We start from the raw sequence: 15,992 nt of genomic DNA, 5'->3' as shown, positions 1-15,992 counted from the left end.
TTTTTAAAAAAGAAGAGGATGGCTGTCATGTCTGCAATTACAGATGCTCAGCTGACAATGAACCAGGTCCCATTTTGATGCTAACAAGTGCTCATTCGTGACCAGGACCAAAATCACAGTAGATTTTAAGTCCTTTCCAAGATAAAAGAAATGCCATCGATTTTTAAAAATGGCAAAAATAGATGAGAGGGGCTTTGGGTTTTTGTAGAGGGAGTTTGTCATAGGGAAAAAAGAAAGGGAGAAGAGAACAATAGTATGAACTTCGGAGGAATCTACTGTCTCAGAAGCATATCATTCGAAAGCAAAGGAATTGTAACAATTTTTATTGTTAATTTGTACAAAACCCATCACATGTTACTCTCTAACCCAAAGGCTTCAAAGGTCAATAACAGCCAGTTAGAGTAGTTAAGTTTTTACTTTTACTTTTCTTCTGCCTTTGCTTTAACAGCAGTTGGACATGCGAAGTTTAAGCAGGTGAAGTGTCCCCTCCCCTCTATTTTATCTCTTTACCTTCTGTCTGTCTCATACTGTTATAAATGGCCCAGGGGCAAGGCTAGTTAAAAAGCAAGCAAGCAAGCTGGTGATGATAATAGCAGATGTTCTTATGGTAGCACCATCTAGTATGATCCATTCTTTGGCTTTTGACTCATCAAGAGTCAAAAGCCAAATATCAGGAGCAGTCAATCATCAAAGAACAGATGACCATGTGAGAGCTTCCATTAAAAAAAAAAAATTCTGGCAGGACCCTGAAAGCGGTGGTATGGGACTGACCATGTTTCCTAACCCTGTCCCAATGTACTTCATTTCTAAGGCTGCGGTCCTATGCACACTTACATGGGAGTAAATCCCATTGAACTCAATAGGACTTACTTATGAGTAGACATGTATAGGATTGTACTATTAGAAATCAAAGGTCAAAATTTTTAATTAAAGATGGGCCAACAGCTATTGTTTTTTTTCTTTGTTCTCTCTCTCCCCCCCTCTTCCTTCCTTCCTTCCTTCCTTCCTTCCTTCCTTCCTTCCTTCCTTCCTTCCTTCCCAAATGAAAACAAGACTTGCCATATTTCTTTCATTTCAACAGTCTTTTACTGTTCAGTCCCTAGTCTTTGTTTCCTGTATGAGCATGCTCCCACCTTGGCTGGTGGGTTTCCTTAGCAAAACTTTGGAAATTACTGTCAGGGCTGGACTAACCATTATGCTAAGAAATCCACAGAGCAGGCTCCAGATTGTTGTTGTTTATTCGTTCAGTCACTTCCGACTCTTCGTGACTTCATGGACCAGCCCACGCCAGAGCTTCCTGTCGGCCGTCGCCACCCCCAGCTCCCCCAAGGTCGAGTCCGTCACCTCCAGAATATCATCCATCCATCTTGCCCTTGGTTGGCCCCTCTTCCTTTTGCCTTCCACTTTCCCTAGCATCAGCATCTTCTCCAGGCTCCAGATGCTGTAGTTTAATTCACTGGACTGTCCCAGTGTGAAATGTGTGGCATTGGACTCCCCACACCCCTTTCTTTCTTTCTTTCTTTCTTTCTTTCTTTCTTTCTTTTGTTCTCTGTACTGGGCTTTTAAACATTTCTCCAGAAACTCATAGGAGGGCTGTGTCCTTAGGATAAAACCAGAGAATAGTGGGTACCATTTTCATGGCAGGGAGAAAAATGAGAATATTGGCAGCAAGAGAGGTAGATTTCAGTCTGCAGCACTGCTGGAGATTTGAGTGACCAGGCAGGATGGGAGTGAAGGAGGCTGCATGGGAAGAAGCATGAATGTCTGAGTTCCCACTTGAAAAGAAAGTGTGGCTTATGGGGCACCATAACTTGGACTTTCAAAGGGTCTCCATGGGCCTGACCACTGTTACAAGTAAAAGGGGCTTTTTATTTGGGATAATCCCCCTGAATGCTCTCAGGGAAAATAATTAAAAACTCTCCTCCTACCTCCTCCAAGGTAAAACAACGCGAGCCTTGTTTGCAATGCTACTATGTTATCTCCTTGCAGGAAGTCAGAAAGTAGTCAGCCAGGATGATCAAGAGGAGGAATGGCCTTTCCTGCACCTGGATGATCACAGTTTCATCTTATCCCACCAAGATGAGCAAGTGACTCTGGTGGAAAACATTGGGAGCAGAAGCCCCATCCCTGCCCATTTGTTTTCTATCTCCCTGCATTCATGCTTCAGAAAACACAAACATTAGTGAGAAGCAGGGAGAAGCAGAAATGAAAATTAAAGCCTGGGAAAGGGGAAGGGGAACTTCCAATCCTTACAAACAAACAAACAAAACCAACCAACCAACCAACCAATAATGCCTGAGACCAGGATCTTTTTAAAATACTCCTTAAAAAAAAACTATTGCACTCAAAAAAGAAGAAACAGAGTCTGGAAATCAAAAGGACCAATGCAAACAAGCTGTTTTGTACAGAAAATGGTGTGAACATGTGTATGTGCATCCACACATTAGTTCACTGAAAAGAAGGGCAGGCATTAAACTAATCAGAAGGAGCGCTGATGGCAGAAAACATGAGTGTGATCCATACATTGTTCTTTTGCACTTTGTGATGCTTCATTTGAAATTGGTGGCGCTTTCCACAAATACAGCCAATGGCTCCTCTTCTGCCAGGCAACAGAGTCAATATTTTAGCATCACTCTACTTATTCCCTTCCAAGCCTCCTTGTGCATAGGGTTGCCAATTTCAGACCCAAAGCAGGCTTCTGTGCGTTTAATATCTGTATGGCAGCAGCAAAAGATTCAACCAGTGAAGCAGAAATACAGAAGATAATGAATGCCACCCAGAAAGAAACAGCAGACTTTGCATGATGCCGTGGAATCTCAGAATCCACAGAATGAATGTCCTGCAACTTCACTTCTGCTTTCCGTGGGAGCCCTGGAACAATTTGCGTGGAGAGTTTTACCAACGTGCAACTCAGTGGGTTTTATATAAGTTGTAGTGTTTACTGGGACAAAACATGCAGCGAATGGCTGCTTAGTGAGAGTTAGATATGCTGCTGGTTGGATGTCCCATAGAAAGGTATGTTTACACTCCAGCCCAGCATTACTTCAAGGCTGCCAACAGTCTAGTAGCCCTCATCAAAAAATGTCAAAGTTGGTTGCGGGGGAAAAAACCTTTGGGAGCCCTTCCCTCATTATACCTGTCACCCTCCCAGCATTGTCCATGCATATCCAGGGATCAGCTTTTTCATGTTTGCTGGGGTAGATGACAAGGAGTTTCACTAATGGAAATGATCACATCCTGGGGCCGGTGTTCCCGGTGGTGATGTGCCTCCCGAATCTCACCCATCTCATTCAGGTTATTGCTGATGCAGTTCACGTCACTCTTGTTGCTGTTGTCATCCGGGCTGGGGCCAAACATCCAGTCTGCAAGCATAAAAATGAAACAGAGAAGTAAGCGCTACAATGACAGAGGAAGGGGAGAGAGAGACCTGTACCATTGGTAAGGGAGCCATATAGCACTTATTCAAGGTTTGCTTTTCTAATTAGTGTTCTGTCTAGAAGAAGTCACATTTTATTATTTATTTATTTGCAATATTTCTCGGCCGCCTTTCAGGGCAGGAGCCCTCCCAAGGTAGCATGATCCTGAAATGTGTTCTTCACATAGAAAAAGGTTTTTGTAGAGGGTGGAACAGATATTTTCCATATTCATGGAGTCAGAGATGTGGGAAGGGGGCAACTTCTCTGCACCACAAACTATATTTAGGGTGCAATCCTATGCATGTTCAGACAGAAAAAAGTCCTACAACTCCCAGCATTCCTCAGCGAGCCACGGCTGGCTGGGGAATGCTGGGAGTTGTAGGACTTTTTTTCTGTCTAAACATGGGGCAGATCTACACCTCATGTCATATTGATACAATCCCATCATGGTCATGCTATATCCCTCTTGCGCATTTATACCTTGTAGCACGCAAAATGACATCTGTTGCAGTATTTTGAATAACACGGAATAAGATGCAGGAAATAATGCTAGAAAAGCTGTATACATAATGCATGCATAATGCATAATGTGCCCCAACAGTTATCAGTGCACTTCAGTACTGATAAAAAGCACTGGTGTAGATTTAGCCATGTATAGGCTTGTGCCCTTAGAGAATTTGTTACGCATCTGTCTCCATTTCTTCAGAGGATCGCATATATGGGGCTTTCTAATTTTATCCTCATAACAACCTGGTGAGGCAGGTTAGGCTGAGAGTGTGACTGGCCTAACAATCACTGAGAAAGCGTAATGGTTGAACAGGAATTGGGGTCTCTGTGGTTCATTTCTGACACTCTATCCACACTGGCTGTCTTCCATTCCCAAGCTGTCTCACATCACTAACTGAGTCTCAATTATCCAAACGTCACACACAATTACTTCCATTAGTGCTTGTGCTTCTGTATTGTGTTGTTGCCTTCTGGATCGCAGCCATATTCAGCTGGTTTTCATGGATGCCTTTACTGTTGCTATTATTGGAACTTTAGTAAAAAAACAACAACACCCCACACTGGATACATTTATATCCATCAAATACGTGTGTGTGTGTGTGTGTGTGTGTGTTTGCCACCTGCCCAAGTACAGCAAACTTGAACAAAATACATACCAAGCATCTTTATTAACTTAGCATTTCCACTTGAACCTTGTGGTCCCCCAATGTTTGGCCTTTTCATAGGTGTCTCGGGCCCTATTTCATACATGAATTGGATCTATATCCCACTGTATCTGCCTCATAAAAATACATGACAATGCTGCAATCCCTAATGCAGTGCACGGAACACAGAATATTTATAGTTTTGGAAGAAATAACATTAATGTATATATCACCACTATTGCTAACATCTGTTGGGAATGTATTCCAGACCAATCAGTTCTTTGGTCATTACCAGTAGTTGTAATTACTGAGATATATGGAGTGAGGGAGCATTATATACCACCAGTGATATGGAAATAGCACTAGATACACCCCCAAATGCTACTGGTGTTACATTGCTTCTGGTTAACTCATTTAAGGGAGAGTATTCACAAAGCAATGCCTCTGGTGGAATACCACCTATGGGTAGACCACCAGTGGACATCTTACTACCCTGCATATGATGGAGATACTATAACTCCCCTCTGTCTCTGCAGTGCTGAAGAAGAGTTGATCTGACTAATGCAAGAAACAGCAGTGATAGAATTTCCTTCTTTTGGTGGCATATAGGTAGGCTATAGACAAGTCTACTCTGGAGGTACTTATCTGTCTGGATTCACATATCCCCTCTCTCACTTTACAGCTGCCATAATCTCCCCAAGTAGGAATGTACTGGCATCTCTTCCCTAATTAAACATCCCTGGGTACTTTGGATCCCCAAATCCCTAATCACCATCCATCACTTGGTGTTTATTGAACTTGAGAGCCCTGAGATACCTCTCAGCTTTTCAGGGAAAAGAAAATCTATTCTTCAGCTTCAGAGGGAAAGAACATGGCATGCCACTTCAATTGAACTGTTAATTCCCAAGGGAAATATAAACCAAATTAAGCCTGTCAGAAGAGACTAGCCACTTCAAAAATTCTTTGCCGGGAAATGGCCTCATATTTTAGCAGTGCTGGAATGCAACATCTGTCTTTGTTGGAAGCCAGAGAGTGATAAAGCACTCTGCATGTCATGCCCCCCCCCCCGACGATTCCTCCACAGAGGAAGAGCCAGAGTCCCCAGCAGCTGCTGAGGCTCAGGACCTGCCAGGATCAGAGGGTCTGGAGGAACCTGGGTCCTCAGTAATGCCTGCCCAGGACCTACCCCCACAGAAGGAGGGGGGATCCACTTTGTAGGCAAAAGAGGTCAGACTCCCAAGCCCCTGGGAATGACGTAGACTGAAGAGGCAGGGCAGATTCCTTGAGCCCAGAAGAAGTACCTGTCTGCAGCAGTGGACTCCTCGGGAGTAAGGGGGCGCATCTGGCAAGGAGATTCTTTTCAAAAGCTACTTACAAGACACAGCTGGATCCTGGGCAGGGTTCTGACAGCCTCTGCTTAAGAGTAGCATTTGGGAGCTGGAGGAGTTGTTAGGAACAGGATTATTCTATTGTTCTGGCTCCATCTCTCTGTGCTCTAGGATACCTAGTGCTCCATTGAACTAAACCTGTCATGACTATCTCCAGACAGCCTTTCGACTCTGCTTCCTGCTTGGACTTTGTCTGCTGTGATGTCTTACCCAACTGTCCCTTGGACTGGATCTCTCATGAGTAACTTCTGGAACTGCCTATTGACAACTCTTCCTACCTGAACCCTGCGTGCTGTGGTGCCTTGGTCCTCTTGCTGGCTTCACACTGATCTGCTTTGCCTCTCTACTTAGTGCTAATCTGCGTGGAACTCCCAAGGACTTCCTGGTTGTTATTTATTTATTTTATTACATTTATATTCCTGCTTTCTTTCACTGTGGAACTCAAGCTGGCTACATGGGGTTCCCAGGTGACCTCCCCTCCAAGCACTGACCAGACCCAGACCTGCTTAGCTTCAGCAAGGTGGCAGCCTCATGTACCTTCAGACCATCCCTTGGGACCTTATTGACATTGGTCAGTTAGGCAGCCCTGAGCCTTGGGAAAACAGGACACTGCAGGCTGAACGTGTGCTTCCTAATGCCACAGACAAACATAAGCCATGCGGTGTACACCTGGAATCATGGACATCTCTGTTCTTTATTTAACTTGCTTGGTGCCCATCAGGACAGTCCCAACTAGCTAGGCAATCATCTTGAGGTGCTAATATTCAGGGGTACCCACTTATGTAAATGTATTTTAAGAGAGAGCCAATGGCTTAGGGTGACCTCTTAAACATTGCCAAAACAAAGTGTCTGATCAGTCTGCTGCCCAGGTGCTGTCAGCTGGTGGGCAACTTCGAGGCCCCTGCATGCCCTTCTTATGGTTCTTTAGCTTTAAACTGGACAGCTCTTCAAACAGAGGACTGCCCTCTGTAAGGGAAGACACATGCCCACAAGGACACGACGGCTGCATTTTTGAAGGAAACACACAAGGTAATTTATTAGCGGGGTGATACTGGTTTATTGGCAGAGTGACATTGCCTATATTCCCAGGAGGCCTTTGGACCTCTGTTGGTTGCTTAGGGTGTGGACGTGCTTGTAAAGGGGAGGATGCGTTTTGGTCAGCTCTTGGGGAGAGGCCATAGCTCGCTGGTGCTGCACACGCTGTGCATGCGGAAGGACCCAGGTTCAGTCTCCCGTTAAAAGTATCAGATGGGAGGTGTTGGGAAAGGCCTGTGCCCTAAGACCCTGGAGAGACCCTGGTAGTCACTGTAGGTGGCACAGAGGCAGAGGGACCACTGGGATGACTCACTATCACGCCGCTTCCTGTGTTCCGTTTTAGAGTCGTGCTGTTCCACGCCAGATAATCCAGGGTATGTGCATGTGTGGCAAAATGTGAACAGGGCAGCAAGAAACCTTGGGCCAGAGCCCTCCTGTCAGCATGGTGGTCAGAAGGCCAGAGCATGGACAATAAAGTGTGACGGCCAACGTGTTTAGGGTGATAGCAAAATATAGCTCCTGCCTCAATGGCCTTACTGCTAGCCCTGTTCCCTTATGTCTGGGGTGCTGAACCTCAGGCCCATGGGCCAAATTGGCCTGGCTGGAGTCCTAATCTGGCCTTCAGAGACTCCCCAGAAGGCCCCCCCTTTCCCCCAACTTCCAATCATTTGGTAGTTTCCCAGCATTTGCATGTGTCCCCCCACCGCCCCGCCCCGCTCTAAAAGGTTGAAATGTCTCTCCTAAGGGTTAGCGACTGGCAGTAAGAGCTTACGGGCACAATCCTAGGCATGTTTACACAGATAAAAGTCCTAGATCTCCCAGCATAGGACTTTTATCCATCTAAACATGCCAAGGATTGTGCCTGTAAGCTAAAATATGCTGGTGTTTTGGACCCAGGCACCCCTAGAATGTGGCTGCTGAGAGCTTCTCCAAAACTGAATTTGGCCCTCAAGCAGAAAGAGGTTCAACACCCTGTATTGGCCCCAGGAGCATAGCCAAGTCATTTATAGTGTTAGAGGGGTCTAGAGATCCATAATGCTTGCTTAAGTTCAGTTCCCTTGCTAGTAAGCCTCTGAGCATGTGAAGATGATTCAAAGGGCCGATAACAGCCTTCTCAGAACATTCCTGCTAATGAGGAGAATGTCTTATCACTGATGAGTCTGAGAAGCAGAGTTTGTTTGTTTACCTTAAAGCTGCAGGTGGCTGTGCTTGAGAACCAAGTGCTGTTGGTTGATGCTGCGAATGAATGCTAGGGATGCATGCTGCTGAAACATTGCTTATTGCTAACCTGTAGAGTATAAGACCCAGTGTGCCCAGTGGCTCATGGTTCAGAGAAGCTGTCTGATCCAACCATTGGGTACGCCTGTGTGCTGTAAGTTACTCAATAAAGTCTCCTTGTAAGCAAACCTTTGAGTCTGATTTATCACTGTCTTGGCACTTCTACCCCTTCATGGATCACTGCCTTGTTGTGGCAAAGGGGCTTGCGTAACTCAATGAAGCCATAAGCTATGCCGTGCAGGGCCACCCAAGACGGACAAGTCATGGCAGAGAGTTCTGACAAAATGTGGTCCACTGAAGAAGGAAATGGCAACCCACTCCAGTATTCTTGCCAAGAAAACCCCATGGAACATATCACAAGGCTAAAAGATATGACGCCGGAAGATGAGCCCCTCAGGTCGGAAGGTGTCCAATATACTACTGGGGAAGAGCAGAGGGTATTTCCAAGTAGCGCCAGAAAGAGTGAAGCGGCTGGGCCAAAGCTGAAAGGACACTCAGCTGTGGATGTGTCTGGTGGTGAAAAGAAAATCCGATGCTGTAAAGAACAATATTGTTTAGGAACCTGGAATGTCAGATCAATGAATCCAGGTAAGCTGGAGGTGGTCAAACATGAGATGGCAAGATTGAACATCAACATCTTGGGAATCAGCGAACTAAAATGGACAGGCATGGGTGATGAATCAATTATGTTTCATAGGAATCACAGGGCTGATTTGTATTCTGAAGGCTTTTCCTTTGCTGCTGCTTGAAATGCAGTAAACCCAGAGACTGCCTCTGTCCTGAGAGGTTAACAGGTTAAATCAGCCTTCCCCAACTTGGTGCCATCCAGGTGTGTTGGACTACAACTCCCAGCATCACTGACCAGCATGATGGGAGTTGTAGTCCAGCACATCTGGAGGGCAGCAGGTTGGGGATGGCTGGGTTAAATCTTTCAACCATTCTGGGAAATCTATTTTTGTCCTGGCCAAAAAAGATCGTTGTGGATTTTTCACAGGGAGGTGCAGAGGGCCTCAGTTTGAAGTGAACAAGCATATATGTACAAGCATGCCAGTGCCCTAAACCCCAAATGCCTCCACTGATGCCCCTTAGAAAGGCCTGTCATCAACATGTGATATCCTCAGACAGCTGCCATGGCCTCAATAGGTCCCATCATTTTTCTGACACCTGCCTTGACTCTGTGCCAGGTGGCTCTGTCTGGGACTTGGAGAACTGCCATTTTAATTTCCCACAATGCCACCTATGTGCCTTGCTCTCAGGTATTGCAGGAAATTCAGGTGACAGCTCCAAGCTGCCCAGCATTGATTTTTAGTGTTGCTGCAGCCCACCGCTACTGTCAGGTAAGCTCACCATGGCCTACCAATGTAGGAGGAAAGCCATGAGGGGGCTCTTTGTCAAGGGCCCCTTCAGACATGAAGCCAGCCCTGTCCTGAGAGATTTCTAGAAATTTGGAGGAGAGAGCTGAAATCTGAAGACTGCCAATCCAGTGGAGCAGTTAGGTAATTTTAGACTCTGGACTTAATGGTCTTACGGGGGTGGGGTGGGAAGGAGAACTCCTTAGATGCCAATGTGCATTATTTCACTTACATCAAAATGTCATAAGCCAGCCCTGCTGTGTACGGGGGCACCCCTGTTCATTCTGTTGAGCAGAGTCCTGGACCTCTGCCCCAAATCCTGCCCCGGTGGCATCACAGTCAACTCTAATGAATATATGCGTGTGAACACTAAAAATGTTTTTGAAAAGACATCTCCAAAGTCTCCCCCAAAGGCAAAACAGAGATAGTGATTTACCTAGAACAGGTACAAGAAAACACTGGAGTTTCATGTGCTGCTGCTGCTGTGGGTGGGGGTAGTTCCCAATGAAGAAGCACCTTCCAGTCAAAGCCTTGATGTGGCAATGCCAAGAGCAGGAATCACTCCATCTGCTCATTACAGATAAGGAGTGAATTTGGAAATGGTTCCTGAGAGGCAGAAATTTCACCTTGGTAATAGATTCTAAGTGACAAATGCACACTCACAGAATGTCTCTCAAGTCACGAAAGACATTGAAAGGATTCCACACTCATACATGCTGTTCCTGATTAAAAACACCCTCTTGCTGACCTGTATTGGGTTGCCTTTCTCTGTGTGTTTTTAAGTTCACGCTAGGGCTAGTTCTACACTTGTGCTTTTTATCGGTATTGAAGTACCCTGATAACTGTTGGGGCACATTAGGCATTCTATATACCATTTTTCTAGCATTATTTCTTGCTTTTTATTCTGTATTATCCAAAATACCACAACAGATGTCATTGTTTGTGCTATGAGGTATATATGCACAAGAGGGATATAGTGTCACCATGGTAGATCTGGCATAGATGTCATTTGATGCCTCTTCACTGGGAGCTCTTGTTACCACATTGTACATTGTACAGTGACCCCGTCAAAAGTGAGTGGGCTGTGATGTATGTTTAGGATTAAATCTTAAGAAATCCTGTTGTTTATCTTTTGATGGGTTACAGTGTGCAATGGTAGCAACCATATTGGTTTTGTTTCTTCCCAGATTAGTCTGGTACTCACTATGATTTTAACATATGATTTTTAACATATGATTTTTAACACGGTTTGTGAGCCTCCTGGCAAAGGCGAAGTACAGGCTGAAGGGGAAGGATTACAGCTTGAGATTGATAGGCATATGGTCAAGGAACACCTAATTACTTTGAATGAGTTCAGATCTCCAGCGCCAGATGAACTGCACCCTAGAGTAATAAAGGAACTGGCAGAAGAACTCTTAGAACCACTGTCTATTATCTCTGAGAAATCACGGAGGATGGGTGAAGTGCCAGATGATTGGAGGAGGGCTAATGTTGTCCCTATCTTTAAAAAGGGCAAAAAGGAGGAACCTGGGAACTACAGACCAGTCAGTCTGACATCAATCCCTAAGAAAACACTGGATTATAAAGCAATCCATCTAGAAGCACCTTGAAAACAATGCAGTGATTACTCGAAGCCAACATGGATTTGTCAGGAAGAAATCCTGCAAGACGAATCTGATCTCATTGATCAGGTCACCTCCCTCGTGGATTGTGGGAATGCTGTGGACAACATATGCCTCGACTTCAGCAAAGCTTTCAACAAAATGCTCCATCATATCATGATTAGCAAAGTAGCTAAAAGTGCGCTAGATGAAACAACTATCAGGTGGATCCACAGTTGGCTACAGGATCGGACTCAAAGAGTGCTTATCAATGGGACCTTCTCAAACTGGGGAGAGGTAACGAGTGGGGTACTGCAGGCCTCAGTCCTGGGCCCAGTGCTCTTCAACATTTTTATGAATGACTTGGAGGAGGAGGTGCAGGGAATGCTGATCAAATTTGCAGATGACACAAAATTCGGTGGGATAGCTAATACCCTGGAAGACAGAAACAAAATTCAAATGATCTTGATAGACTGGCGTGCTGGGCAGAAAACAACAGAATGAAATTTAATAGGGATAAATGCCAAGTTCTGCCCCTAGGAAAAAGAAACCAAAAGCACACTTAAAAGATGGGGGATACTTGGCTCAACAATACTACAAGCGAGAAGGATCTTGGAATTGTTGTCGATCACAAGCTGAATATAAGCCAACAATGTGATGTGGCTGCAAAAAAGGCCAATGCTATTTTGGGCTGCATTAATAGAAGCATAGCTTCCAAATCACGTGAAGTACTAGTTCCCCTCTACTCAGCACTGGTTAGGCCTCATCTGGAGTACTGTGTCCCGTTCTGGGCACCATACTTTAAGAAGGATGCAGAGAAACTGGAGAGGTTCAGAGGAGGGCAACGAAGATGATCAGGGGACTAGAAACAAAGCCCTATGAGGAGGAGAGACTGAAAGAACTGGGCATGTTTAGCTTTGAGAAGAGAAGACTGAGGGGAGATATGATATCGCTTTTCAAGTACTTGAAAGGTTGTCACATAGAGGAAGGCTAGGATCTCAGGACATGGAATAATAGGTTCAGGTTACAGGAAGCTAGATCCTGGCTGAACATCAGGAAACACTTCCTGACTGTTAGAGCAATACAGAGTGGAACCAATTACCTAGGGAGGTGGTGGGCTCTCCCACACTGGAGGCATTCAAGATGAGGCTGGACAGCCATCTGTCAGGGATGCTCTGACTTGGATTCCTGCATTGAGCAGGGGGTTGGACTTGATAGTCTTGTAGGCTCCTTCCAACCCTGCTATTCTATGATTCTATATTTCTCTCTCCACCAAGCACACAAAGATCAGCTCCTTGATGCCCTGCCACACAAGCATTCTTCCAGCTCATCAGCCTAATTTAGAAGCAGGCAGGGAGAATCCTTTCCGTTGCCATTGTTAAACAGTTGGGAGTGAGAAACCCTTGGTGATCTATTGCAGGTCACCAGGGTTGGATCCAAATGTCGTCATACTTCAGTAGGCCCACTGAAACCCAGTGGGACTTATGTTACTCATTATTGAAGTCCCATTCGTTTCAATGGGCCTACTCAGTATGACTGAGTCTGGATCCAAACCCCAGAGATCTACCAGTAAATTTTGATCTACCTTCTTCTGCCCACCCCTTGTCTATGTGCATAGGCTTCCTTGCTGGCTAGGGATTATGGGAATTGTAGACCAAAACATCTGGAGGGCACCAGTTTGGGGGAAGATTGCTCTAGAATGTGGTAAAAGTAAAGGGGAGCACTCAGGAATACCATGGGGTAGGACATCCACTTACACATCACCAAAATGGAAGACACAAATTTGCATAATATTTGCATAGGCAACTCTAGAAATAATTGTTGTTGTTGTTCAGTCGTTCAGTCGTGTCCGACTCTTCGTGACCCCATGGACCATAGCACGCCAGGCCTTCCTGTCCTGCGCTCTCTCCCGGAGCGTGCTCAAGTTCATATTCATTGCATCCGTGATGCTATCTAGCCATCTCATCCTCTGCCGTCCCCTTCTCCTTTTGCCTTCAGTCTTTCCCAGCATCAGGGTCTTTTCCAGGGAGTTTTCTCTTCGCATTGGGTGGCCAAAATATTTGAGCTTCAGCTTCATTATCTGTCCTTCCAATGAGCAGTCAGGGTTGATTTCCTTTAGGATGGACTGATTTGACCTCCTTGCAGTCCAGGGGACTCGTCAGAGTCTTCTCCAGCACCACAGTTCGAAAGCATCAATTCTTCGGTGCTCAGCCTTCCTTATAGTCCAGCTCTCACAGCCATACATTACTACTGGGAAAACCATAGCTTTGATTAGACGGACCTTTGTCGGCAAGGTGATGTCTCTGCTTCTTACTATGCTGTCTAGGTTGGCCATAGCTTTCCTCCCAAGGAGCAAGCGTCTTTTAATTTCATGGCTACAGTCACCGTCTGCGGTGATCTTGGAGCCCAAGAAAGTAAAATCTGTCACTGCTTCCATTTCTTCCCCTTCTATATGCCAGGACGTGATGGGGCCAGATGCGATGATCTTCGTTTTTTTAATGTTGAGTTTCAAACCAGCTTTTGCACTCTCCTCTTTCACCCTCAACAAGAGGCTCTTGAGATCCTCTTCGCTTTCTGCCATTAGGGTGGTATCGTCTGCATATCGGAGGTTGTTGATAATTCTCCCAGCAATCTTAATTCCGACCTCTGATTCATCCAACCCGGCATTTCTCATGATGTACTCTGCATATAAGTTAAATAAGCAGGGTGACAATATGCAGCCTTGTCGTACTCCTTTCCCAGTTTTGAACCAATCGGTTGTTCCATGTCTGGTTCTTACTGTTGCTTCTTGACCCTCGTACAGGTTTCTCAGGAGACAGGTAAGGTGGTCTGGTACTCCCATCACTTTAAGAATTTGCCACAGTTTGTTGTGATCCACACAATCTACGTTCCATGGGGTTTTCTTGGCAAGAATACTGGAGTGGGTTGCCATTTCCTTCTCCAGTGGACCACATTTTGTCAGAACTCTCTGCCATGACCTGTCCGCCTTGGGTGGCCCTGCACGGCATAGCTTATGGCTTCACTGAGTTACGCAAGCCCCTTCGCCACAACAAGGGAGTGATCCATGAAGGCTATAGTAATTAGAAATAATTACTATAATTTAAATAGAAATACAATACATCTCACCATAGTGGGGAAGACTGTGACCAGGTGTCCTGTGTGTCTGCTGCTCAGGCTTCTGTCCAGTGTTAATTGTTGATGGGCAACTTCAAGGTCCCTGCTCTCCCTTCTTAGGGTGCTTGAAAGCAGACTTGGAGTGAACAGCTTGTTAAATAGAGGACGCCTTCAAACAGAGGGCTGTCCTCTGTTAATTAGGACACTCTCCCACTGGGGTGGGGGATAAATCTGCCCCTTGCTCAGGTTATCTCAGTATCTCGAGTGAGAAGTAGGATTTATTATTTTATCTACTGTATTCTAGATTGGAGGTCTTTTAGTTGGTCCTATGGAACTCATTGGGAACCATTGAGAACTGAACTGGGCCTTATTTGGATATCTACATCCTGAGTTGCATTTCTTGGTTTGACTTGTGAGTATGATGGAGCCATGGGAACTGAGGCGTAGTTTGCGCATGCAGCAGAATGAGATGCTAAAGTCCTGAGGTAATGGGAGTGTACCACTTCAAATTGCAGGTGGGAATCACATTTTTATCATTCTCCCCATTTAAATCAACAACAGCAACAACAACACCCATCCCTTTAAGTAGAAACTAGATGTATGGCTAGTATCATCACTCTGTACTTTAGTCGTTAGGTGACACTGGTCTTAGTTGTATTTTGGTGAAGTCAGGAGATACCTGTTATTATACTGTTCTAATTTAAGAGAGCCATTAAAATTCTTGACAAGTTTCCTGACTGGTCTCCTAAGCTCTTCCATGACATTACTACAGTATGGAGCAGGCTAGGCCAGAACTTCTCTCCCTGCTGTTGTAAGGGTTTTGTTTGTTTGTATTTGCACAAAGTTTTTTTTTTTTTAATGATGTGAAGAAGCACTAAAAATGTGACACACCTGGCAGTCTGAACTGGAACCGTCTACTCTACGGCTTCAGGATTCTACCATCTCATTTTGCTGCATGTGTAAACCAGGCCACACTTTATGTGGAGGACTTATTGTCAGTGAAACTTGTTCCCATGATGCAGGTAAGTGATGGGGTGGGGGGGATATCACCTGCTAAATTTCTGTGTCAGGTTATTCTTACAGTCTGCTTATATATCCTTATGTTAGTACTGACTCATTTCAGCATCTCCCCTGTCAGCTTTTGCATATCAGCAACTGTCCATGGATTTTCTTCCCTTTTGTCTTCTGGTATGATTTTTTCTCTATTTAAATATTTCACCACTTCAGGAATGATCAGCAAACCTCTAGAGGTGTGTGTGTGTGTGTGTGTGTGTGTGTGACAGAGAGAGAGAGAGAGAGAGAGAGAGAGAGAGAGAGAGAGGGGTATGACAGTTTTATAATTTGTGCTTATTAAGCAGAATCAGAAGGATTTACAGCTCTAACTGTCTGTGTGTAAGTTTAGCTGAGCCATGGTATATCAGCAGCTGTGAATATGGAAGACAGCGGTAGATAAGCGAAATCCAAGTTAATGAAATAACACTGAGATTATTACACAGCTCTGCACAATGGAACCTGCCTGTTTTAGGAAGACACATATGGTTGCTAGACAATTTCTCACAAAACATGTTCAATTCCATTAATGCACTGGGTAGCGCAGGGTTGCTAAGATCTTCTATGCAGGGCTTCTGTGCTTTTAGCAGATAATAGGCGCAAATTT

The 15,992-nt window shown here is 45.0% G+C and overlaps 1 protein-coding gene across 1 annotated transcript in view; it reads right to left on the bottom strand.

Annotated features, from left to right (window-relative positions):
• Positions 1-2,374: 2,374 nt before the first annotated feature.
• LOC146348224 (uncharacterized) overlaps positions 2,375-15,992 on the bottom strand; it is a 54,409-nt gene continuing 40,791 nt past the window's right edge. The window contains exon 2 of the mRNA XM_084848281.1: positions 2,375-3,362. Within this exon, the coding sequence (XP_084704407.1) occupies positions 3,184-3,362 (179 nt within the window). The 3' untranslated portion in view covers positions 2,375-3,183. The remainder of the gene's footprint in view (positions 3,363-15,992) is intronic.

Source organism: Heloderma suspectum, chromosome 4 (genome assembly GCF_057233095.1).
Source record: "Heloderma suspectum isolate Gila_16-S chromosome 4, 16-S_ref, whole genome shotgun sequence".
In the NCBI taxonomy this organism is placed as follows: domain Eukaryota; kingdom Metazoa; phylum Chordata; class Lepidosauria; order Squamata; family Helodermatidae; genus Heloderma; species Heloderma suspectum.
This window is presented reverse-complemented; position numbering and strand designations above follow the sequence as displayed.